This window comes from Sus scrofa, chromosome 6 (assembly GCF_054392235.1).
Source record: "Sus scrofa isolate SSC_HxYL_T2T_F1_AM1 chromosome 6, Sscrofa_HxYL_maternal_Yorkshire_Landrace_v2.0, whole genome shotgun sequence".
Taxonomy (NCBI): domain Eukaryota; kingdom Metazoa; phylum Chordata; class Mammalia; order Artiodactyla; family Suidae; genus Sus; species Sus scrofa.
Genome location: NC_139388.1, coordinates 116,887,971 through 116,914,784, shown reverse-complemented (window position 1 = coordinate 116,914,784; position 26,814 = coordinate 116,887,971). Strand labels below are relative to the sequence as shown.

General features: G+C 41.2%; 1 protein-coding gene across 1 annotated transcript in view; it reads left to right on the top strand.

Annotated features, from left to right (window-relative positions):
• The window catches only part of CDH2 (cadherin 2), a 232,270-nt gene extending 206,222 nt beyond the window's left edge, over positions 1 to 26,048 (top strand). The window contains exons 15-16 of the mRNA XM_021096205.2: positions 13,958 to 14,122; positions 24,645 to 26,048. Of these exons, the coding sequence (XP_020951864.1) occupies positions 13,958 to 14,122; positions 24,645 to 24,851 (372 nt within the window). The 3' untranslated portion in view covers positions 24,852 to 26,048. The remainder of the gene's footprint in view (positions 1 to 13,957; positions 14,123 to 24,644) is intronic.
• The last annotated feature ends 766 nt before the right edge of the window (positions 26,049 to 26,814 follow it).

Here is a 26,814-nt window from a genome sequence, read left to right as displayed (position 1 = left end):
GGTGTCAAAGCAGGGATTAAATCCCAGTAAGCCTGAGCCCAAAGCAGATGGTGTGTTGACCACACCACACACCATCCTTGGGAAAGCTCTAGCTCAGCCTGGCAATTAAAACTGTGCCTAAAAACTGTCTTTTGGAGCTCCTGCTATGATAAATTGGGTTAAGAATGCGACTGCAGCTGCTTGGGTCACTGTGGAGGCACAGGTTCGATCCTCAGCCCGGAGTAGTGGGTTAAAGGATCCAGCATTGCCACAGCTCACTTTCAGTCCCTGGCTTGGAAACTTCCATATGTCACGGGCTCAGCCATAAGACATTAAAAAATAATAATAATTACAAATAAATAAAATGGTGCTTTTTGAAAATCACCTGAATTTCTCAGAAGAAGGCTGTCTTCTTGAAGTAGCCTCTGAGATGTATAGCAGGTTTCTCTGTGCTTAAGTTTTAACTTGGGGAGTACCCATCATGGCACAGCAGAAACGAATCTGACTAGTGTCCAGGAGGATGCGGGTTTGATCCCTGGCCTTGCTCAGTGGGTCAGTAATCCCGAGTTGCTGTGAACTGTGGTATAGGTTGCAGACGTGGCTCAGACCCCAAGTTGCTGCAGCTGTGGCATAGGCCGGCAGCTGTAGCTCTGATTCAGCCCCTAGCCTGGAAACTTCCATATGCCATGGGTGTAGCCCTGAAAGAAAAAAAATTAAATTGGAAAATTTTCCATTCCCAAGGCCTTGGGCTTTTGGGGGAGACTCTGGGTCTAGGAAAAAAGGTGTCACTGTTTTTGTAGAGAGGTTTCTCCAGAGACAGTCTGTGGACACTGGAATCCTTAGGACCATGGCTCATGGCTCAGGGGAGCAGCGGCAGCATTAGTGGAGTAGGCTTGAGCCACCTCATTCATGATTAAAGCTGCTGGTCCTTGTTATCCACGGGGTACCAAGCCTGAATCCCATACTTATTGTTGTTGAGTGTAGCATCACCATTGGCTAAATTTTTTCCTCTGTCTCTTGCAAGGAGACCCAGCACCTCTTGGGCTCTGCAGGTTTTACATTCCAGGACTGTGGAGACTCTCTGAATTTACAGATTTGGTTTCTTAAGTCTTGGAGACATGCTCTAGGCTAGTTTCTTTTGCATCAGAGACGGTTCTGAACTCTACAAGAAAGTACCTGCTAGCAGCCCAAATGGTTTGGGGACATGTCTGAAAGCTGGATTCTCACCCACTTGCAAGTCACAGTTCATATGCAGAGGGGGCTGTTCATTAAAAGCCCATGGCTATGTTTCGTATAGCTTGCAGAGTTTAAAAACTAAAAAAATTCACATCAATTTTGGGCCTTCCAATCATCTCAAAAAATAGCGATCTGGCGTGCATCCTGACATGGCAGCAGTTGTTGGGAACTAATCAGTGACCTCTTCATTAAGCAGCAAGCATGTTCCAGTAATTGTTGGTTTCCTTTTTTTTGTTTGTTTTTGTACCAGTCCAGCTTTTATTGATTTATGTTATCAGCCTATCCTTTGTGGATCTCTATTTTTGTAGACTCTGATGAAATTATACAATAACTTTTAGGCTTTGGGTGAACAAAAACATATTTCTCTGAGGACGAGGTACGACATTGCTCTAAAAACACAGGATAGTTTCCTATAGTGCTGGTTTAAAAAAAAAAAAAAAAAGGAAAGAAAATGGATTAGCCACAAATATATGTAGGCAGATGCGTTAGCTAACATAGGGAAGCTGCTTTAAGAAATGCTTAAGATTTCAGTGACCTAAGCCTCATTGAAGTGTATTCCTTGCTTACTTGGCTGTAACTGGGTTTTAGGTCACGGGAATTTGGTGAGAAGAGGTTCACTTCACTCCACATGGTCACTCAGGGACCCAAGAGTGCCAGTGGCTTCCCCATCTTTCCATGTATGGCTTCCAAAGAAGCCATACATACAGGCATCACTGGGTGACAGAAAGGTAGGAAGGAGATTTTTATAGGACAGGCCTGGAAGTGATATACATCACTTCCACTCCTGCCTTGAGATGAGAATAAATAGCATTGATGACCAGCTGGAAGTCTCTGCCCACCCTGGTTAGGTTATCTGAGTCTAGAGAATCTCTTCTGTTCTGAACATGGTGTTTCTCACAGTAACAACCCAGAGTAGGTTGCTAGGTCAAATGCCTGGCTTTGACCCATCCAGATGTGTCAGAAAGAATTGGGTCCCTGCACACAGAAGGGACACAGGAGGTACAGCAGCCCAGGAAGACGGGACACTGTAAGTCAGGCTTCCCCCAAAACCAGGGAGGGCAGCTCTCCCCTCCCCGGGGAACACTGCTACTTCCCCCCAGGACCCTAAAGTCTTCCTGATCAAGGCACAGCACGTGCATGTGTAAGTAAACTTTCAGGATAAGAGGAGTCAGGACCAGAGCTCTTTTTAGTGTATTCTGAAACCCAAAATATTCAGATGTAATTGCTGTATGAGTATCAGTTGACTTTTTTTTTTTCCCCAATGGAATTAATGTCATGTGAATTCTGGAAATCTGTCTCAGTATTTCAGTAGGTTGGACACCCTGAATCTCCATGACACAGAAAAGCATTTTCAGCAGAGTTAAGGTACCTGTGATAGGGAGAGAACCCACAGTTGCTGTGACTTGGAGCTTGGCTTGGAGGAGGAAGGACTCTGCAGGTTGATGACTTGGTTTCTCGTCTCCTTGATCCTCCATCTTTGATTTTAAACTTCAGCGGGATTGAACTTCATGTGTCTCTGACCTGTGTCACGCTGTTTTTCACTTATCTGGCTTAGTCCGTGGTCTTGCCCTGCTGAACCCTACTCGGACACCAAAATTCCACCTCCAGACATTTTCTCTCGGGGTTCCAGGCTGTATCAGCTGCCTCTGCTCTGTGTCCCACAGCATCCCGTGTCCACCTCTATTTTGAGGTTTTGTGTGCAGCTCTAGTCCTGACCTTAAACCCCATGAGAGCAGGGACTCGTCACATTCATTTTTTATTCCAGTATCTAGGACATTTGGCACCTGGCAGGCACTCAGAATGTTTGTGCATTGGGCCCTCTTCCTGAATCTCATAGTTTGCAAGTTTGTTTTCCACACGGTTAATTGAACCATTACACCCTGATAACATTACTTTCATTTTTGAAATCTCTGATGTCTTCAGAAAATGATGATCGCATTCATAAATGCTCGCATTTCATTACAGACTTGTTCTGCATCAGGCACTAGGCTCTGATTCACGAGTCTTTTATAATTTTCCCAACTACCCTATGCAGGAGATATTTCTATTAGTCCAGTTTTTCAAACCCAGGTGCATGTGACTTGAGTGTCCTGGCTCTTATGCACTGGGATGAAGGTCACGTGAAAGATGTTTTATTTACTCTTGTTGGTTTGTGGCAGGCAGGTGTTACTGGGTAGAACCAGCAAGGCTGGGCACTTGTCCACCATTTATTAGATGACCATGGTAATCTGGCTTTAGAACAGGCAAAGGGTAAGACCCAATTAATTCATTAAGCACGGCTTGCAGAATTGAGCGCATTTTGACATTGACAAACGTAGAATCCGGAGAAACAATTTGCGCAGCCAAGTTATTAAAAGATCTGAGAATACAGTTGGGCAATAGAACTAAAATCTAAAATCCAGGCTGGATGCCTAGACAGAAGGATGGGGCACAGGTACAAGAAAGCCCCTGGAAACCAAACCAGCCACTTCCCTGAGTCCAGGGATCTCTGCTTGAGCCAAGATGGTCTATATAGATTTCCCCCCAGTCTCAGGAGCCACCCCGCCCCAGTGTGGGCATCCAAGCCAGACCCTCTGACCCAAGCGGAGAATGAAGCAGGTATATTTGATTCTTGGAAATAATTGCTTTAAAAAATCATTCTGCCTTATAAGCACACTAACAGATGGCTGACTCTGGACATAGCTATGAAGACCACTTTCAACGTTTTCACTGTTGGCTGAAGCTCACTCTGTTAAATATGTTCCCAAATTATTTATCCAGGTCTCCCCACCAGCACACACAGGTATCTATTAGTTATCGAATGAGTGACACTGATTTCACAAGAGGAAAGTTTCCCCAGGAATTGGGTTAACACATTGTCATCCCTTCTTCACGCTGTTCTCAAAAACCCTTATGGCCAGGTGACTCAGTTGGTAGGCTACAGACAACATATGTTCTCAATTAGTCAGTGCCCGTTCCCTCGTGGGCATTCATATTTTTAATGTGTGCTTGATTTGCACATGACTTTTTATTTGCTCTCCCAATCACTTCAAGTAAAAGAACCCAATCTTTTATGTAATTCACTGTAATAGTCATTCTCCTTGACTGATTATAAATTTATTACATTTAGTTTTAGAAGAATAGAAACTTACTGATATCCTATAATAAGGTGATAAAGATTGGTATGCCAAGTATGCATTACCAGTACTCAAAAAAAAAAAAAAAAAAACCACCAAAAACAAAATCTAAGATACTGAGTGATACATGCCAAAGTTCTACCAGCTGGCCAGATCTACCAAGTGCTTATTTTTATAAATAAAGCTGTATGGGGACATGGCCTTGTGCCATGCCTGTAGTTTATGGGTAGTTGATGGCAGCAGCAGAGTTGAGGTATTTTGACAGAGAATCTATGGCTCCAAAGGCTTAAAAATATGTACTTTCTGGCCCTTACAGGAAAAAGTTGATCCCTGCTGTAGACTTTTTCCATTATTAATGTCTTCATTCACTTTTTTGCCCAAAGGTTGCATACTCTGAAGGATAGCACTGGAAATTTATGTAATCCGCCCAAGGTCACCTAGTTAGGGTAGGTCCAGGATTTGAATCCAGGTGCTCTGATTTCAGAATGCAATTTTTTTTTTTTTTTTTTTTTTTGTCTTTCTGTCTTTTCTAGGGCCGCACCCGCGGCATGTGGAGGTTCCCAGGCAAGGGGTCTAATCGGAGCTGCAGCTTCTGGCCTACGCCACAGCCACAGAAACGAGGGATCTGAGCTGCGTCTGTGACCTAAACCACAGCTCACAGCAACGCCGGATCCTCAACCCACTGATCAAGGCCAGGGATCGAACCTACAACCTCATGGTTCCTAGTCGGATTCATTAACCACTGAGCCATGATGGGAACTCCCAATGCTCCCTTTTCTGTATTGATTTCATGTGTACATTTATCTTTTTTTTTTTTTTTTTAGAGCCATACCTATGGCATATGGAGGTTCCCAGGGTAGAGGTCGAATCAGAGCTGTAGCTGCCAGCCTACGCCACAGTCACAACAACACAGGATCCCAGCCACATCTGCAACCTACATGACAGTCACAGCAATGCCGGATCCTTAACCCACTGAGCAAGGCCAGGGATCCAACCTGCGTCCTCATGGATACTAGTCGGGTTCGTTAACCACTGAGCCGCAATGGGAACTCCATGTGTACATTTATCTTAAAGAATGTATCTCTTTGGGATAAATTCCAAAATGGTGTGACATAAACTAGTGAAGGAATTTTGATGCCCTGTCACCATGTTCCCAACCAAATATTGCCATTAGTTTATTTTTAGGTTTCCGCCAAGATAGAATAATAGGTCGTGCTAAGATAGAATGACTTTGACCTTATCAGAGTGGTGACATTTTTATGTAAGGAGAAGTTGGAGCCTGGGGTGAGAATGTGTTGCTGCAGCTGCAATTGGAAAGCTATGTCTTTTGTCTCCCCAGACACACAGTGCATGAAAGGGTCAGGAAGCTCTGTCCATGTTTAGAGGGTTTACCTGAATTACATGGAAAGAATGGGAAATTACTGATATTAAGATAAAAAACCTTGGCAGTTCCCATCGTGGTTCAGTGGTAACGAACCTGACTAGTATCCATGAGGACATGGGTTCCATCCCTGGACCTGCTCTGTGGGTTAAAGGATCCACCATTGCCGTGAGCTGTGGTGTAAGTTGCAGATGCAGCTCGGATCCCACATTGCTGTGTCTGTGGTGTAGCCTGGCAGCCGAAGTTCTGATTCAACCCCTAGCCTGAGGACTTCCATATGCTGTGGGTGTGGCCCTAAAAAGACCAAAAAAAAAAAAAAAAAACCAAAAAAGATAAAAAATCTCAAACTTCGGAAGAAGTATCATCTTTCTGAAGCCCTCTATTCTACTTTAGATATAAAGCTCTGTGTAGCCACATCCTCCTTTCTTGCAGAAGCACCTCTTTCACAGCTCCTTTTTACACCTTCCCTTTCCATGTTTTTTGTGATAGTTTTATCTATTGTTGTTTCCCTTATCTTTAAATGACACTAGACTAAATGCTCTATGAGGTCAGCAACCAAGTCATTGACTCAAGAGACTCTTCAGAAAGGAGGTGTTGAATCAAATCAAAATGAATTATATCTGCTGTTTTTGTTCCCAAAAGAACATACCATCATTTTACAGTGGGAAATAAGTTGTGATTAAAATTTCAGTAGCGCCCGTTTCTGAAGCAGACCCACAGTTCTGCCCAGAAGAGTGAGCCTTTGGTGTGTTCGAATTCTGAAAACAGAATTTTAAAGGAATTTTCCACAAAACTGTGCATGAACAGTAAACCATGGAAGCAATGAGTGTGTTCAGTAGAGACTCAGTTCCCTTCCTTTGTGGGGAATGGAAAACATGCTCTCCGGTGAGATGAACCAGAGGAAGAGGGACCTTCATCTGTATATTGTCTCCAGGTTCTTTTATTGCTATCAGGTTTATGATTCAAACCAGAGAAGCTCTTAGCAGAACTTCTGATGTGGCTTTAATAATCCATGGAATCCACTTCGTTTTCCACATCAGTCCCCCTGTGTAGATCGTTATCCCACTGGGAAAGAAGACCAGGTTGTGATGTGATGCTCGCAAGGGTGTTTGACTTCCTTGTCAGCAGTTGTGCGGTACTGTGTTGACACCTTATCACTATTTTATTCAATTATTTTAATGCCCGCAGCGATCTAGGGTGAAATAATAATGTTCTCTTTTCCAACTTCCTTTTCCTTTTTGTGTCTGAAGAGTTTCTTGCCTCTGCCACATTCAGCCCTTTTTCCGGGTACCTCATTTTTTTCCTTCAGAATTGTGTCCATTTACTTTCAAATTAGTATTTTTATTTCTCTTAGTCTTTTTTTTTCCATTTAAAATTTTTTTTTTTATTTTTTGTCTTTTCTAGGGCTGCACCAGCGGCATATGGAGGTTCCCAGGCTGGGGGTCTAATCAGAGCTTTAGCCACCGGCCTATGCCACAGCCACAGTAATGCGGGATCCGAGTTGCATCTGTGACCTACACCACAGCTCATGGCAACGCCAGATCCTTATCCCACTGAGCAAGGCCAGGGATCAAACCTGAAACCTCGTGGTTCCTAGTCAGATTCGTTAACCACTGCGCCACGACGGGAACGCTCTCAGTCAGTCTTGAAATGTTTAAAAAACGTTTACCTTATCTGTATGGGAATTTGAAAGTTACTTACTCTTGCTACTATAAAAGGAACGTTTTCCACGTCTACCAGCCCTCGACTGGGAGATGACAAAACTGGCTCTTGCATTGCATCCTTAGGTGTTGAGGGAGGAGGCTGATAAAGGACCAGGAACTTCGAGCGCCACCCCCCATGTGCCAGAATGTTATTGGACCCAAGTAAAGATTCCTTTCTTTTTTTTAACATATATGTGTGTGTGTGTGTGTATGTATATATATATATATAATATATGCAATATACACATATATAATATATTATATATATATATTTGCTTATATATATTCTTTTCCACTATGGTGTATCATAGGACATTGCATATAGTTCTCTGTACTATACAGTAGGACCTTGTTTATCCCCTCTGTGCGCAATAGCTTACCTCTGCTAACCCCAGACTCCCACTCTCCATCCTGCCCCAGACCCCCTCCCCCCTTGGCTCTCCACAAGTCTGCTCTCCTTGTCCCTGTGAAGACGCCTTTCTAAGAGTCAGTGAGTCTTTAACCAACCGCGCACAGACCAGAGCCCTGGATCCCAGCGCCCTGTTAGCATAACCACCTCGAATTCCCCTTCTAGCACTGAAAGCCTCTTCTCTTCCCCCTTCCTCAGCATACTATTCTGCCCATTTCCTCACTGGCCCAGGCAAGAAGATACAGCTTTTTTACTTGTTTTTTCTTGCTCTGGTGGTCTCTGTTTTCTCCTTTCACACTGTTTAACTGAGTCCATGATCTTGGACCAATCATTAACTGCTCCCAGTTGTAGTAATCAGTGGGATGGGACAACACCCTTTTGGAAGGATTTTTGCTTGGAGTGTTTGAGATACCACGTGAGGAAGCATATAATGTAACTCCTGACAGGTGATGGGTACCTGGTAAAGGTTTGGTTTCTTCTTTCATACTCTCCCAGCTGAAAATGGCATCAGTCATCCAGTAGGCTCTTTTGAGATGCTTGTAAAACAGTAAATGAATGTTTTCATCACTCTCCAAAGCAGATGTAATCACAGGATTCTGTAGCTCTACCACCATGGAGCTTTCCAAAAGTTTTGCCTGGGATTCCAGAATTTCATGTTATATTGATGCAGCATTTTATTTTATTTAAACATAACCCAAAAATGCCTTGAGGTCGATCCGTGGTATCCTTTTCTGAACGAGTTATAAATCATTGCACGTCAGTGGAATTTGGTAAGAAAAGGCAGAACCGGAGTTTTTAGCTGCTGACTCACTTCTTGCTAACTCTCCCAAAACTTAAATCATCGTTGAAAAAAAATGTATGTTCAGTTACTTGCAGTGTGAATGTTCTAAAAGCCCTAATCTCGTGCCTGCTTCTAATGATCACTGCCAAGTAGCACATTAGTTAAAATAAGATTTTCTGTGCCCATCGTTTGAAAACCAGATTGCTCTGAGAAGTTAACATTGTAAAGGTTGACAATCATATTTTCAGGTCCACTTTTTTCTCTACAGAGTTCTAGGAACCAAATAAAAATTTCTTCTGGGGTTGTTTCTTTATTCTTTATAATCTTCAGAAGTAAGGCCATGAACCCAGGGACCTTCAAAATGTTCTTGGTCTCTGTAATTCTCTTTATAATTCTCATCCTACATGTTGTAATTTGTGTGCTTAAGTAAAGTATCATGGGATTGTAAAGATGTATAATTTAGGAGGTTCACATCGAGTGACCCCTTATCAAAAGGCTTTAAATTGGACCCTCAGGGCAGGATCCTGCCGTATAGCACAGATGCATGTGGATAGAAATACCCATCCCTGTGACCTGAGGACACTTCTGCCCACTTTGTACCACCCCTGGATTTTCATATCCCATATTTACAGTAGGCAAGAGAAAACCATCACAAGGAAAAGTTAAGCCATGTGTTTTATCCCAGATTCTAGTTTCCTGTCCATCAGTGGTTTTGTGCCTCTTTTTTAGTTACCATTGTATCTGAGGAACATGACACGTTGGCACCGTTCTGAGGGGCACTCAACCATGGCAGTGCATCCCAGCGATGGGACCCGGGGTCCTTCCCTTCCTCCCCATTGTGAATTACTTCCTTGGCATATCATAGGATCCAAGGCACAGTTCCTGAATGGGTTGCTCTTGTGCACAAGTGCCATGAATATCATCACTGAGACCTTGATTCAACACATGTTTAGAGCACTTTCTATGGGTCTGACATACTGATGATGGAAAAGACTACATTCTAAGGCTCTTCCTGCTCTGGTTTCTAAGGCAGCAGGAATGGGCTTTGGAAAAAAAATAAGAGCCTGTGAATGAACATGCTATTTTACGTGTACACTAATCGGTGAAGTGAGCCAGGTGGAAATGCCATCCTTGTCTGAAGGCGAGAGATGCTCTCCACTGTAACAAATGGCTGTGTCACAATTTAAGTCTGGTTTTATGCCAGATCTTCCTGTTCTCAGGTGCGATACCCCAACATCTGTATGTTGACAGCTTTTTAGAAAAAAATTGTAAACGCTATCAACCAAACAAAATGCATTTCTGCTTGTAACCTTTGGATGTAGTGTACTTTTTAGTGTTGTCTGAAGTCTGGGAGTGGCGTGCCTCATGCTTTGTTCTTTTTCTCCAGGATTGCTTTGGCAATTCTTGGTCTTTTATAGCTCCATGTAAATTTTAGGATTATTTGTTCAAGTTCTGTGAAAAATGTTATATAGGTAATTTGATAGGGATTGCATTAGGCCTGTAGATTGCTTTGGATAATATGGCTGTTTTAACAATATTAACTTTCCAATCCAAGAGCACTGGATATCTTTACATTTATTTAAGTCATCTTCTGTTTCCTTTACTAATGTTTTATAGTTCTCAGCGTATAAGTCTTTCACCTCCTTAGGTTTATTCCTAAGAATTTTATTTTTGGAGGTGTGACTTTTAACGATACTGTTTTTTTTACATTCTTTTTCTGATATTTGTTAGTTTAAAGAAATGCACCCGATGTCTATATGTTATTTTTGTATCAGACTTTCTAATAAAGCATTTTACACCCTCGGCGTAAAAATATTTATTAACTGTCAGCATCCCGATACTTAACAATCTGTTTTCTGCTTTATACAAAAAGCTTCCATCATTGTCAGAAGACACGCTCACTCGAGGTTCACCCCACTCTATTAAGCTTGGTAGTTATGCAATTAAACGCAGCCTAGGAAAACGTGCTTTTCATTTGCATTCATTCCAAATGAATCCCCCTTTTTATTTTGCATCATATTTTAACATTTCAAAGGCTTTCACATCTGTTACATCGTCATACGTCTCTGCTTTAAGATATTCTATGACTCGTAAATTCTGTAAAATTTATAATGGAGCACGTGTGTGAGAGATCCAAGTGTTTTCACCCACATTTCGTATGGGTGCTTTGAAATACTCTACCCAGATGAGAAGAGACAGCATCCTCAGTCAGGCCTTTGCTTGTGCTGTTTAGTTCCCATAAAAAGGTCCTTTCTCCCAAGCCCACCTGTCCTTCAAGGTTCACGCCTAACACGGTCCTTTCCTCTGGGAGTGTTTTCTACTTGGCAATGTTCCAAGTTTACATCCCGCTCTGGGCTGGTCCTACTCTGTCTTCTGTCCCATATCACCTTGTCTATCCCTCAGAGGAAGAGCTTTTCACACACAAGGTTAGTTGAAGCTCTTGGTCAGGAGTTGTTTCGGGGAGGGGTCATCAGAATGAAGGCGTCTCAACCAACAGAGCTTGGTTTTAGATCGACATTTTGAAGTCAGACACACTTGGTTTTGATTCCCATCTCTGTCGAATACCTGGGGCCAGTTACTCAACCTTTCTGAGTCTGCTTCTTCATCTAAAAAGATGATAAGTGTTTTTCAGGGGGTTGTAAGAAAGTATCGGTGAGAAGACACTCCCCAAGAGGCCAGTAGAGCGCCTGGTACCTAGTGGGTTAAATGTCAGTGACTGGTCTCCCCTTTGTCTCCTTTGTTTAAATCATTCCTCACACACTTGTCCCTTCTTCCTCATCTACTTCGTTCTCTGGGAATCCAGCCTGGTAGTGCAGACTTGGCTTAGGATTCTGCAAAGAGCGAGGCCTTGGAAGCTCATCCACTCGAAGTCAGAGCCCTGCTCTGTGTCTCAGCAAATCTGAAGCCATCGATGAGTGACTTGGGTTATTTGAGGCTCGGTTTCCTCCATTCTTAAATAAGGATAATACAACTTAATGTCACACAGGGTTGTTCAGAGCATTAAATGAGCAAACATATGTAAAGCATCTAAAGCGTTGCCAGAAAACATGGTACATATGCAAGCGTTGAAGGAATCAAAACCACCATAGAGATACTGTAAACAGTTTTGAGCTGGTTTTAGACAGAGATGAAGCCTGAACTAAAAAGAGTACCCGGAAAATCTGTACTTTCTGTAAATATCAACAGTGAATTAGAGAATTTTGGTTAAGCTGAGAATGTGACATTTTATATCACCAGAATTTAGAGGTTTGAAAACTACAAAGTATTTGCCCAAACCTAAAATTTTGATGCATGTCCACATTATAGTTAGTGTCTTTGTACATTCCTGTCCAGCTGGCTGATGCTAAAGCTGAAAATAATTTTGAGGGTCCAACCAATGTCCAGAGCTTCCTTCTTCCCAAGTTCTACTCGCCTCTCAAAGTGGACAGGCTGTATTTCCAAGACATCCCCCCAGGACTGCTTCAGATGGGCCTTCACACTCCTTGGCCTTGTACCTCTGGGCCAGAGGTTGGCAAACTTCTTCTGGAAAGGACTGGATAGGAAGGGCTTTGGGGCCACATACAGTCTCAGTAGCATCTTATTCTTTGTTGTTATTGTTACTTAAAATAATCCTTTCAAAAATGAAAAAGCCATTCTTTGAGAAAAATAGGCCACAGATGAGGCTGGGCCCACAAACCGTAGTTTGCAGAATCTAGACCATTGAAGGGAGGAGGGGAGTGAAGTGGGTTTTGAAAGCTTGATGAACGGATACCTTCCTTTAAATACAGGAAAATACACTCTCATCAGTTTGTGGTTTTCTGCTTGTTTATTTGTTTAATATGACAGGAGTATAACATGGTAAGGGAGGAGAAAGTTTTTCTCCACCCTCCTAGGGTCCTTGGCTGGGTCTAAAAATTAAACCAGCAAAGACAGATTGAACAGGAGAGAAGCATACTTATTTGGTCGGTCTTTTACCTATATACCTGGAGCCTTCCCAAGACAATGAAGACTCGGAGGAAGTGACCAGAGCTGGAAGAGTTTATACCTTTTATTTTATTTTATTTTATTTTATTTTATTTTTTGTCTTTTTTCCTTTTCTAGGGCCGTTCCCGTGGCATATGGAGGTTCCCAGGCCAGGGGTCTAATCAGACTGCAGCCACCAGCCTATGCCAGAGCCATAGCAACCCACACCACAGCTTACAGATCCTTAACCCACTGAGCAAGGCCGGGGATTGAACCCACAACCTCATGGTTCCTAGTCGGATTTGTTAACCACTGAGCCACGATGGGAACTCCTTATACCTTTTAGGCAAAGAAACAATACACTTGTGAAGAACTGACAAGGGCAAGAGTTTGGGCTGGGAATAGTAAATGGTGAAGAAGTAACTAGGAAGAAAAGGGTTAGTTTAACACGGTTGGTTTGTGCAGAGGACTAGGTCCCAAAGGCTAGTCTCTGGTGACGAGGGAGGAGTTCCTCTCCCCTGAGGCAAGGAGGGCACCTTTCACATGGGAGGTTTACGACCTGCTTCAGAGAAGAAGGATGAGGTGGGGGGAGTCAGAGTGATTTTCCTTTTTCTGACATTTTTTAAAAGAATTGCTTCAGCTTCAGATTTTTTTTTTTTTTTCATGGCACCACCTGTGGCACATGGAAGTTCCCAGGCCTGGGGTCAGATGGAAGCTGCAGCTGCAGCCTGTGCAGCAGCTTGCGGCAACACTGGATCCTTAACCCACTGAGAGTCCAGGGATCAAACCTGCATCCTCACAGAGTCAGCGTCAGGTCCTTAACCCACCGAGCCACAATGGGAACTCCTAGATTCATATACTTAATATGTCAAGGTGCAATATTTTGGGGTAGGGTATCCTGAACCCCATCAACATTAAGTTAGTACTTTTGCTTTTGTGGTACAATTATATTTCCTAGTCGATTTTTTAGTCATTTTATAGTGACCGAGCCACAATGGGAACTCCTAGATTCATGTATTTAATATGTCAAGGTGCAATATTTTGGGGTAGGGTATCCTGAACCCCATCAACATTAAGTTAGTACTTTTGCTTTTGTGGTACAATTATATTTCCTAGTCGATTTTTTAGTCATTTTATAGTGAAACCTTATCTTACTGCTGTTTTCCATTGGAAACTGAGGAGGAACGTCGGAAAGCAGATGGCACACAGACTGTAGAAATGAAAAACACAGAGGAAAGAGCTGCGTGAAAGAAATATTTAATCATAACATGGAAAACTCGTAGTGGCAACTTTTCCATTATGTTAAATTTCATTCATCTCTGTGCTTTCTGGGTATGAGTGTTTTAAAAGGGTTGTCATTTTCTATCTGTGTGCCCATCTCCCATGGGGTTTTGATTCTGTCTCTTGCAGGACTATGACTTGAGCCAGCTCCAGCAGCCTGATACTGTGGAACCAGATGCCATCAAGCCTGTTGGAATCCGACGGTTGGATGAGAGACCCATCCATGCTGAGCCCCAGTACCCGGTTCGATCTGCAGCCCCTCACCCTGGGGACATCGGGGACTTCATTAATGAGGTGTGGAGAGAGACTCACTTTCTTTATAATAGTGTCTATTTTATGCTAATGGCACTGTGGGAACCACAGCTGGCTTGCAGTATAGCTGTGTAGTTCACTAAAACACAATTTTTCTCTTTGCTTTTCAGGGCCACACCTGCAGTAAATGGAAGTTTCCAGGCTAGGGGTTGAATCGTGGCAGCAGCTGCCACCCTATAGCACAGCCTCAGCAATGCAGGATCTGAGCCACATCTGCAACCTTCACCACAGCTCAGGGCAACACCAGATCCTTAACCCACTGATCGAGGCCAGGGATCCAACCCACATCTGAGCGGATACTAGGTACTGTTTGTTACCAGTGAGCCACAACGGGAACGCCACAGTTTTTCTTCTTAACTCGTCTTTGTGCAAAAGCAAATGTGGCTTCAGTAACAGAGGACAGATGAGATGGCTTTGATTAACCCAAAAGAGATCTGTTGATTCGTATTGTGCATTTGTAAATGACATCCATATATATTATCAATATTAGTCACACTCCCACCAACAGGATTTTCCCTGGATTACAAGTAATAAATAGGCTAACAATCTTAGGGTGTATTCTCACTTCATTCATTAGCACTGAGACATGTAGTTATAGTTCACTTTCACTTTGTTCACACTGTACCCTTTGAATCCCACAAATGGTGAGCATTTAGTGCCTACCCAACATCTAGAGAGTTCCATCAAATGAGATTAGCAGGAAGAGCAGCTAAATTAAATATTATGTAAGTGATTTAAATACTTGTCCAGTTGAGGAGTTTTAAGAGCTTTTGTAAGAGGCAGCTAATTCTCTATTGAATATAACAGATATGATTTTCACTGTCAAAATTATTATGGCATTCTTTTATTTCATTACTGACCAAGAGTTCTGCTCCATTTAATCCTTAAGTTTTGAAGTAAAATGATTTATGCTGCTTCTTTTGATCACGTCTACAGTTTTACTGCAATTCTCCTTTTGAAAATTTATTGTTGGTAGAAGACAGTGATACATGATAATGATTGTGAATATACGGCAGAACTCTTGTTCTCTGGCCATATCCTCCCACTCAGTATCTCCAAGATCAGAATTGGTCTCAGCACCTCACAAAGTGGAAAGCATCTGTTGTGTAATGCCTTCAGTCACACGCTGATAAGACTCAGTTCCTGGGCTTCCTTGAAGTAGTCGGATATTATGTCTAATCAGTCTACCTTACATTTTTAGATGCTCCTATAGTTTGTAGGAAACGTTTTGAACCTAAATTAGCTTATCTCTAGATACTCATGACTGACTATTTCTTCCTGAAATACAAGCAGCTTTTGGAACATATCTATTCACTTCCATAAAACAAGTAATAGGTTAATTTGTAATAGACAAGATTTAAAAGCAGAGTGCCAGTAACTCTTTCATGTACAAAAATATGCCCTAACTTTTCCAGCTTATTTATACATAGGCCTGGTTAGGGGAGTTAGCAGGATGAATATGTGTGTGTGTGTGTGTGTGTGTGTGTGTGTGTGTGTGTGTGTGTGTACATACGAGGTTTTTTTTTAAAAAATCATTAGGTAAGAGTACCTAATGATTTTACTTTAATTTAGCTTTTGTCATTATGAGAAATTGTTTACTTACTCCTGTGGTTGTCGGGTTTTGAGATAGAGCAAATCTTTTGTGTTTTTTTGTTTGGGGTGGCTTTTTTAAATTTAATTTTGTTGAAGTGTAGCTGACTTCAGATGTGTTAGCTTCAGGTGTACAACAAAGTGAATCAGTCACACATTTAAACATATCCATTCTTTTTTTCCCATGTAGATTATTACAGACTATTGAGTAGACTTTCCTGTGCTCTACAGTAGGTTCTCATGAGTCATCTTTTTTATACAGGAGTGTGTATATGTTATTCCCACCCTCCCAGTTGTCTCTTCCCAGTAGTTTCACCTGTGGTAACCATAAGACTGGTTTCGAAATCTGTGAGTTTGTTTCTTTTTTATAAGTAAGTCCTTTTGTATCATTTCTTATTAGATTCCACATGTAAGTGATATTATATATTTGTCTTTGTCTGACTTCCTTCACCCAGTGTGATAATTTCTAGGTCCATGCATGTGGCTGCAAACGGCATTATCTCATTCTTTTTATGATTGAATAACATTCTAGTGTATGAATGTACACATCTTTAGAGTGAATCTGAAAATGTCAGTGTAGGCATTGGACTTTACTTTAAAGCAAGAATTCTGGCTTCAGTGTCACTCAACAAATAACCTGAATGTGTCCACCAGTCCCTGGAGTGTCACTCACTGTTCTCTGGGATTCCATCCCACCCATGGCACTCTTCTGTTCTCAGGATAAAGTTCAAGCACTGAGTGCTAGTGTCATTTCTTTTTCCTTTTTTTTTTCTCTTTGTCTTTTTAGGGCCACACCTGAAGCATGTGGCGGTTCCCAGGCTAGGGCTCTAATCGGGGCTGTAGCCACCGGCCTACGCCAGAGCCACAGCAACGCCAGATTCAAGCCGAGTCTGCGACCTACAGCACAGCTCACAGCAACGCCAGATCCTCAACCCACGGAGCAAGGCCAGGGATTGAACCCACAACCTCATGGTTCCTACTCGGATTTGTTTCCGCTGCACCACGACGGGAACTCCCCTAGTGTCATTTCTAAGGCTCTTTGTAATCCAGTTCTGCCCTCTTTCCCCACCACATTTCCTTCCTGTGCTGCAGCCTCCGGAACTGTTTGCGGTTCCTCAGAGGCATCACAGGCTTCACTATGACTTAACTGCTGCAAAGCCCTCCCTTCTTGACCATCAGTAGGATACCCTGTAGCCTTCAGATTCAGCTCGGACTCCCCCTTCTCTGTGAAGCCCTTTTGATACCTCTGGGAAGGGTTACAAAGATACTTCCTTGGTCATCACCCTCACCATGGGGTGTCACTGTTAGTCTTTCTCTCTCCTTTGTGAGCATGTATGTTCTCTCTGGGTTGAGGCCACTTGCCTTTCTTCTTTGTATAACCTCTTGTGCTGTCCAGCTCTTAGATTTTGTTGTTTTAAGGAATTCAGGGACTGTGGCAGTTCTGTAGGGCATGAAACACGAGTACCACCCATCTGCATTTGACTGGGATGCACTTGGGCCCAAGTCCAGCCTTTCATTCTTCCTGGTGCTAATTACCTTCCGAAAGTGAGGATATTGGTTGTGCTAAGTTGTGTGTTTGCGTGAAACTTGTGTTCATGTCTATGGGTATTTTTTTTTTTTTTTTTAGCATGACTGGATTCTCTTCAATAGAGAGAGGAGTGTATTTAGTTACTAAGGTTCAGTTACCCAACCTTTCTAATGCCATAATAGGTAGAGTTACAGTAGGAATTTCCCTTTGGGAATCTCCTTTCCCTAACAGTGCACAGGTCCGCAGTCTAAAAAGTGGCTGGAGGTCATAACAAACAGGTGTGACTACTCATATGAAAAAGTTTGTTCCGAATGACTGACTTGCATATTAATTTCTAGAATACCATCCCTTCATGATTTGAAAATTGTCTTCATTTGTTAGAAATGTGAAGATTATCTTGAACTTGGTTTAGGGTCATTCGTTCAGCAAATAACTATGGAATATCTGCTGTGTGTACATCCTTTGCCAGTGGTATGGAGATAAGACAATAGACATGGGTTCTTTTTGTGTGAGTTCCCTGCCCTGTTGCTAGCACGAGCTTTGTATCAGACAGACATTCCAGTATCTGAGCTCTTACTCTGCCAGGCACAGGATGCCCATCGGATCTGGTTCTTATTTGGCATTCATCATTCAGCTTTAGCTTCATCATCTCAGGCCCCTCCTCCACCTTCATCCTGCAGACCAGCAGCGGAGACCTGTACTTATATAGTTCCTCTCTCAGCTTGTAATTCCATGCCAGTGCCTGTTACCGTGCTGTTCTTCCTGCATAGGATGTCCTTTGCCCTCTTCCTAGTTATTAGTTAAGTCTTTACCAGCCCATGAAGGGCAGGTACTCAGAGTATGGGTGGGTGCCACCCCATGGTACCTAGAACTCACCTCTCTTCGTTACTCTTATCCCAGGCTTGCCTTCTGCCTCCCCTCATGGCCCCGGCCCCTCCATGGTTCAGGGGAAGAGGTGTATCCCTGCGGGGCCCTGGGGGACACAGCACATTGGCTTGGTGACATAGGAAGGGACAAAAGGATCGAATTTGGAAATCATTCCCCAGAGCGCTACTGAGTCCTTGAAAGTGAATGTAATTGTAAGATAGAGGAATACGGAAGAGAAAGGGGGACCCCAAATCTTTTGGACATAGGAAGAAAGTTTAAGGAGTCTAAGTCACAGAAAACAGTTAAAAAGAGAGTCCAGAGCTGTGATGGTCAGGTCTGAGGCAAAGTTCAAAGGGTTCAAACCATCAGAAGGCTTAAATCAGAGAAAAACTCACTCCATAGATTCCTCCATCCAAGACTTGTTCAATGGATAAAAACAAATACGTGTAAAGTTTTAAAACATTTGAAGGCATCTAGAAAGAGCTCAAGTACATTTTATAAATATGTTTCAAGTACAAACAAATTTCTTTATCTCCAGGTTTTATTTTTTTTTTTTTTTTTTTTTTTTTTTTTTTTTTTTTTTTTTTTTTTTTTTTTTTTTTTTGTTGTTATTGTTGCTACTTCTTGGGCCGCTCCCGTGGCATATGGAGGTTCCCAGGCTAGGGGTTGAATCGGAGCTGTAGCCGCCGGCCTACACCAGAGCCACAGCAACGCGGGATCCGAGCCACGTCTGCAACCTACACCACAGCTCACGGCAACGCCAGATCGTTAACCCACTGAGCAAGGGCAGGGATCGAACCCGCAACCTCATGGTTCCTAGTCGGATTCGTTAACCACTGCGCCACGACGGGAACTCCTCCAGGTTTTATTTGATTTAGCATCATCCTGAATTTTCCACAGCAAGAAGAATATAGTGCTGATTATAATTGGGGTGTTTTTCGTAGATGTAAGGAATAGGTAAGCTCATGAGAACATTTTCTAGTTTGTTTATTTGAATAATGAATCTCAAAAATGGTAACATTTCCAGATTGGTAGGTAGAGTAAAACAACTCACACATTTTTGAATTTCAACCACAGAATTTCATTCTATTTCAAGGTTTTTAAACAAAACCTTCAGAGGGTGAAAAGTTGAAACAAAGTAATTTAAACTCAGCCCAACAGTAGGTATTAGCATACCTCCAATCACTTTACTAATCCTGTGTATTTCTTTTCTCAGAAATATAAAAATTAAGGGCAGACATAGTTCTGTTAAAAGACTGACTTTTGATTAATAGCATTTAAAAACTTAGAGAAGGTGCTTCCAGAATAACCTGTTTAAAATGACTAAGATATAAAATTTTTGCTTTTTTTTCTCCTATTAATTAAATTTAGTATGTTCTTTTAAAAATATCTCTGTCTATTCTCAAAGGAGTGCAAATCCAGGTGCCTCACTTAATAGCTCTGTTAACCTTGCACAAGGTCAGGGTCCTTGGATTTAACATCTTGGGTTTCTAGTTTTCATATTTATAAAATGGGGATAATATTAGACCCTCCTTTTAAGATTACAGTGAGGATTAAATACTACCATCTATATAAAGTGCTTGGTATACTGTTGGTAAGTTATCATCAGTATCATATTATCATTACAAGTTATACTTCAGGAGTACAAACTTTCTATTTCAGAACATTTCATTGTAAACTGTCATTATTAACAGTGCCTTATTGTAAATAAAACAAATAAAAACCTCTCTTTCCAAAAAATGCTTCCGTTTAAATGAATTTCCGAGAAAGGGACAAAGTCATGTTGGCTTTGATAAGTCACAGAATTCCACTGTTAAGTAATCATGGTATACTTTTATGTCCACAGATTTTTCAACCTAAACCTTAGCTTTTCCTGAAAGGTGTAAATATACACATGAACAAGGTGGCTGAGGTGAAAAAACAAAGCCCAGGACAACAGTACAGAGTTACCATCTAGAATACCTGCTGGATGTCAGACAGTGTCTTGGACAGCAAGACATGAAATGAATACAAAACCTCCTTTGCAGAAAGAAATGTCACGATCTAGTGTAACCAAAAATAGCAATAAAGGTAAAGGGGCCACGAGACTTACTCTCAGTCCTGGTTGAGGAAAAAATTCCATGCAACAGAAGTGACTTTTTTAAATGGGCTTTAAACGATGGATGGATGGAAATGAATCAAATGATTAAAAAAAAAAGATGGGGCATGTCAAACAAAGGGGAATCCATTTCAGCTAGCAGGAAATGAATATGTAAATGACATGGAGATACACAAGAACATGATTTTTTTAGATTTGGCAGGATTTTGACAAATAATTTAGTGAATAATTCAGTTATGGTTGCTGGAATTGAGAAGAGTTGTGACAAATGTCTAGATTCACTGAATGCTCCTCAAAGGGTTTTAACTTCATTCTATAGGTAACCCTGTAAGTTACATCACCACAGGTTATCCTGACATCAGGCATCAGGCATTTGAGTAACACCTGCTAGTTTTTTCCATGTTGGCAAAAGTCATCTATTATTTCCTTAAACTTTTCATCAATTTTTAAAATTTATAAAAATAATTGTTTTAAAGTGCCTGTGCACCAATTAAAAAAAAAAAAAAAAAACCCAAGGAGGATTCCTCCCTTATTTTGGCAACACTGCCCAAGGTGATGGCAATCAGAAAGTTTTACTTGGAGTGAGGGAGGTGACATCAAATTAAGGTCTGAGAGAGATACCAATAGTAGTTTTTAAGTAAGAAGCAAGAACGGTCCTGGGAACAGGCAGACCAGTTAGTTAGGCTTTCGCTGTGGTCCAGGCAGGATGTCATGACAACCTGAACGAAGGCAGTGGATTTGAGACAGTAAAGACAGATTGTAAGGGAATCAATAGGACTTGTTCCCTCTTACGTCCCACTTGTGTCCCCTCACTGAAGAGTGTGGGTTCTTCTAGTCCCTTTAAAAGCCTGTCTCCACCCATAAAAGCACAGGATCAGAAGTCTATAAATACAAGCTCAGCAAGAATCAGTCAGAGCCCCAGCTCTTTGATTTTACAGAGGCACCTCACCATAGAACACAGTTCAGATTTATCCAGAGTTCAAGATCTGCCGCTCCAGGAAAGGTGACACAGGCACATACTCTTCTAGATTTAGTCAAACCTAGATAGAAGCACATGCAGTTAATTTGCAAATTTTTCAACCATGTGTCATATGTCACATGGAAGGGTAACCAAAGGAATCCCATGAGGGGGCCCAGAGGTTATGTGCCTCCTGATTTCTCCTGTACATTCGGTCTCGTCGCCTGCCTGTCACTGCCAGTTTCTCAGGACTTGACTATATGCTTTTTTTAGAACTACCAAAATAGGACCCAGAATTTATATAATGCCTCACCCAGAAAAGTCATGTTTTATTCTCAGATAAAACTCAGTGCTTTCCAAGTGGAAGGGACTTAAAATACTTAACCTTCAGCCTAGGTAGATGGCTTGCCTAAGAATTCTTGAAAAGTTCAGTGGGTTTTGCCCTTTTGCAATTACGAAAACCTGAGACAGTATTTGATGCTCTGGCGTAGCCCGGTGACCTCTAATGTGTTTTATAGCCGTAACCTCTTTTGAAAAAAAGAAATAGAGAAAAATGTAGATTCGACTACTATCAGAATGATAAAATCAAAGCAGTAGCTAAAAATTTTTTTAAAAGAAATACTTTTGAGACACTCAATGGTATGAAGCTAGATCATCACCAGTGTGTATTTGTTTTAAGGGATTTGATTAGGTGGCTTAGATGTTTGCTGAAGGGTCTTGGGCCCTTTAACACACCGGTGAAGACCAAACAACTTCTAGCATTTATGCCAAGTCTCAGTAAACATAGGCCATTGCTTTCATCTCCATTGCGTCCAGGCACATTTGATGCCTGCCATGGACTCTTTCGAGTTCATCTTAGTTTTCACCTTGCCAAACTTCCAGTTTGGTGCTGACACCATGATTCACATTTTCTGAGTTTCAGGATCCAGGCAGAAGGAAAACACATCTGGAGCAGGCCCTTCTCCCAGCAGAGAGGGAAAGGCGAGGGCACTGTCGGGAGCATGTCCACACCGTGGCTTCCATTCATTGGCCGCTGCCAGTCCTGTGGCCAAGCCTGACCATGGGAGGGGGACTTAAACTGGATCCAGAGTGGCACTTATGATGCTGCGGGCGTGTGATCCACCCACAGAGAAAGGATGGTGAATCATGGAGGACAGTGACACAAGCCACCACAAAAAGTAGTCAGGAATTTTAAGAAATTGCAGTTTGCAGTTCTCAGTCTTAACAGAATTGCCCTGTAGCTTTTTCTATAAATATGATAAAGAAAATCCAATCTAAAATTATGATTTAAATATTCACGTAGTTGGAGGAAGACTATTTGTTTTTCTTTACACAGTCTTTCCTGGGTTATAAATAGTCTACCTGAGAAAAGGTAAAGTGGTGTTTAGTTAAATGGTTAGGATTGTTGGTGAGGCAGACACGGGGGTGGGGGAGCGGCAGTGTGTACTTTTTCTTTCTGGTTTTTGATTGAAGTCAGGCAGCTGCCGTTTTTGTTTCCTAAAATGTTGTGTCCTCACATGTCTTTCTCTTTTTTCAAATTCCAAAGGAAGAATTTTTTTCTCTAAACTTAAAAGTTCAAAAAATAAATGAACTAATATTCCTTGAGCTCTAACAAGTGCCAGACACTGTGGTAAGCCCCTGGGTCTCTTTATTCTGTTTGTCTTCATAATGAATGTGTCTTCATCATGAACTGTGATGACAGTTGCAGATGAGGCAATGAAGCTGGTGGAACTCAGCCGAGGTCCCACGGCTTGTCCTGGACTGAGCTGAGGTGTCACCCCAGAAGCTGACCTCTTAACTGCTACACATGCTAACTCTTGCCTTAATAGTCATGCTCTTTTCCCACTTCCTCCTCTGTAAACTTGGAAGAATGAATACATGAACATAAACTGATTTTTTTTTTTAAAAAAAGCGCACACAAGGAGTTCCCTGGGGACCTTGGGAGTTAAGGATCTGGCATTGTCATGGCTGTGGCACAGGTTCGAGCCCCAGCCCAGGAACCTTCTGGATGCTGTGGGTATGGCAAAAACAAACAAAAAACAACCATCTATATATATATTATATATTACATATATACATAATAGATGTAATATATATATAATATATATATACTCAACAAATACATGTGGATTGGAAGGACTGACTTAAAGGTATAGCTCTAATATTATGTCTTGGATAAGGAGACCATCATAAGCCCACCAACATTTAAAAAGCAGTCATAGATAAAGAGAATGATTGTTTGGAGACTAACATTGGTATATCCTGGACTACTCGAAAGGAACTGGAAAAAAATTAGAAAAAATGCCAAAAAGACATTGTATTAAATCTTTAAATAGATTTAAATCTCTTTAAAGCACCTGTGATGCTTTTGTAGAGCATAATTAGGAATTAGTTGCAAATATGTAAGTTTGCATTTTTTTTTGCAAGAGTTATAGGTAATAATGTCATTGGTTTTTATTTTCTCAAATCTTTTTAAGAGCCATGTATGTACATGTTATTTTAGATTGGCAGGATCTCCTTCCCCAATATCTATAGTATGTATCAGTGTCAGATCATGACATTTCTAGGGACTGTGGGAGCTAGAAGTCACTCTGTTCTTAAACAATAATATTGGATCACAATTTATCAATTAATTTCATATTCTGTGTTATGTTGAGAACAGAAATGGTTTAGTGAGTAACTTTCCTTGTATTGCAATCCTATCTGTCCTGTCTTCCCTCTTCCTTTGATATTCTTCAATATTTTTTCAAGTAGAATGCCACTTTCTCCTTGAACTCCTGGTTCTCAGTACTAGTCTGAATTTTGTTTTCAGCATCCTGATTTTTGCCTGGACTTCATAGTTTTATAACTTATTTATCATTTAGTTCATACTACAGTAATGCCTGTGATGCTAGGCTATAAGCTTGTAGAGGGCAAAGACTGTATGGGACTGTGTCCCTCTCTTTGCCTTGCATGTAATTCCTGTTAAATCAGTTCATTGGCAGAATCCTTTGACTCTGACTCTGGATAGATGAGAGTCCACATATCCCCTGATTTCACAGTCCTTCGTCTTATTTCATGGAACTTGACCAACCAGTCATTAGTCAAAACTGGTCTTGCCCAGTACATGAAGGTAAGATGCATTTCCAGATTTCATCTAAGATCCTCCATTCCCAGCTGCAGGCAGGTGGCCATTCATTTCTGCCACCTGTCCAATGCATCCTCTGGTTAACTGTGTCCCGGTGTATACTTCAGCCTCAGCTGAGCTGGACTCCTCAGGGTTTGCAGAGGAAAGATATCAGTTTGTTTTTTTGTTTAACTTTCAAACATGGTGATCACCACAGTTTCTCTGGGTTGAAAATGCGGTGGTCTGCAGGTGGAAACCTACAAACAAGTGTTTGATCCCATAGGACCACGTATGTCTGCTTGTGGATTTGCAAATGGTAACCCTCTCTCCATCCTTTCCTTGTCTTCCAAACTGCAGGGTCTTAAAGCTGCTGACAATGATCCCACAGCTCCGCCATATGACTCCCTTCTAGTCTTTGACTATGAAGGCAGTGGCTCTACCGCTGGGTCCTTGAGCTCCCTTAATTCCTCCAGTAGTGGAGGTGAGCAGGACTATGACTACCTGAATGACTGGGGGCCACGTTTCAAGAAGCTCGCTGACATGTACGGTGGAGGTGATGACTGAACTTCAGGGTGAACTTGGTTTTGGGAAAAGTACAAACAATTTCAACTGATATTCCCAAAAAAAGCATTCAGAAGCTAGGCTTTAACTTTGTAGTCTACTAGCACAGTGCTTGCTGGAGGCTTTGGCATAGGCTGCAAACCAATTTGGGCTCAGAGGGAATATCAGTGATCCAATGCTGTTTGGAAAAACACTGAGCTCAGTTACACTTGAATTTTACAGTACAGAAGCACTGGGATTTTATGTGCCTTTTTGTACCTTTTTCAGATTGGAATTAGTTTTATGTTTAAGGCTTTAATGGTACTGATTTCTGAAACGATAAGTAAAAGACAAAATATTTTGTGGCGGGAGCAGTAAGTTAAACCATGATATGCTTCAACATGCTTTTGTTACATTGCATTTGCTTTTATTAAAATATGAAATTAAACAGACAAACAAACCACTCATGGAGCAATTTTATTATCTTGGGGGATGAGACCATGAGATTGGAAAATGTATATTATTTCTAGTTTTAGACTTTAGGTTTTTTTTTTTTTTTCACTAAAATCTTAAAACTTACGCAGCTGGTTGCAAATAAAGGGAGTTTTCATATCACCAATTTGTAGCAAAATTGAATTTTTTCATAAACTAGAATGTTAGACACATTTTGGTCTTAATCCATGTACACTTTTTTATTTACTGTATTTTTTCCACTTCACTGTAAAAATGGTATGTGTACATAATGTTTTATTGGCATAGTCTATGGAGAAGTGCAAAAACTTCAGAACATGTGTATGTATTATTTGGACTATGGATTCAGGTTTTTTGCATGTTTATATCTTTCGTTATGGATAAAGTATTTACAAAACAAAGTGACATTTGATTCAATTATTGAGCTGTAGTTAGAATACTCAATTTTTAATTTTTTAATTTTTTATTTTTAATTTTCTTTTGTTTGGGGAGGGAGAAAAGTTCTTAGCACAAATGTTTTACATAATTTGTACCAAAAAAAAAAAAAAAAAGAAAGACAAGAAATGAAAGGGGTGGCCTGACACTGGTGGCACTACTATAGTGTGTGTTTTTAAAAAAAAAATGAAAAAAAAAAAGCTTTTAAACTGGAGAGACTTCTGACAACAGCTTTGCCTCTGTATTGTGTACCAGAATATAAATGATACACCTCTGACCCCAGCGTTCTGAATAAAATGCTAATTTTGGATCTGGTGACTGGTTTGAACTTTTTCTTTTCTACTTGGGCTGCTTTGAATGTTGCAAAAATCCCAAGTCCTAGAGCTGTGTTGAGAACCACAGTATAAAAGTGTGTATATGTTCTTGCACTGTTCACCATTGAAACCCTTAGCATAGCCACCGTGTCTGGTGAGCATCAGAGGGAACCACTGTGGATCTTCTCATCAAGAAGAGAAACATCAAGTGACTCAGGAATAGACTACACTGAAGGTGGTATGCAAATCACATCATAGCATCAGCGAACTCTGTAATTCTTAAAATCATTTATGCTTCTATTCCCTTCTGCTTGTGCTTATGGTTATATTGACTAAAACGGGCCTTCTGCTAGAGCACCAGTATAAGGAAACTTACTAAAAAGTTAGACTGACCCTGGAAACTGCAGTGGACGCTGGGAATTCCCAGGCAATTGTCAAAGCCATTGTTTTCTGTTCCTACTGAAATACACCTTGGTTTGACGTCTATTCATTGACTGGACCATTTTTTTCCCCAGCATTACTGAGGTATAATTGACAAATAAAATTTTGTGTATTTAAAGTGTACAATGTGATGATATATGTATACACTTGAAATGATTTCCACAGTCCTGTTACTTAACATATCTATCGCCTCACATAGTTATTCTGTGTGTGGTGAGAAGATCTACTCTTTCAAGAAAGATAGTGAAAGATCTCTCTAAAGAAATTTCAAGCATACAATACAGCATTACCCTGATAAAGTCACAGAAAAGGGAAACCATCTTACT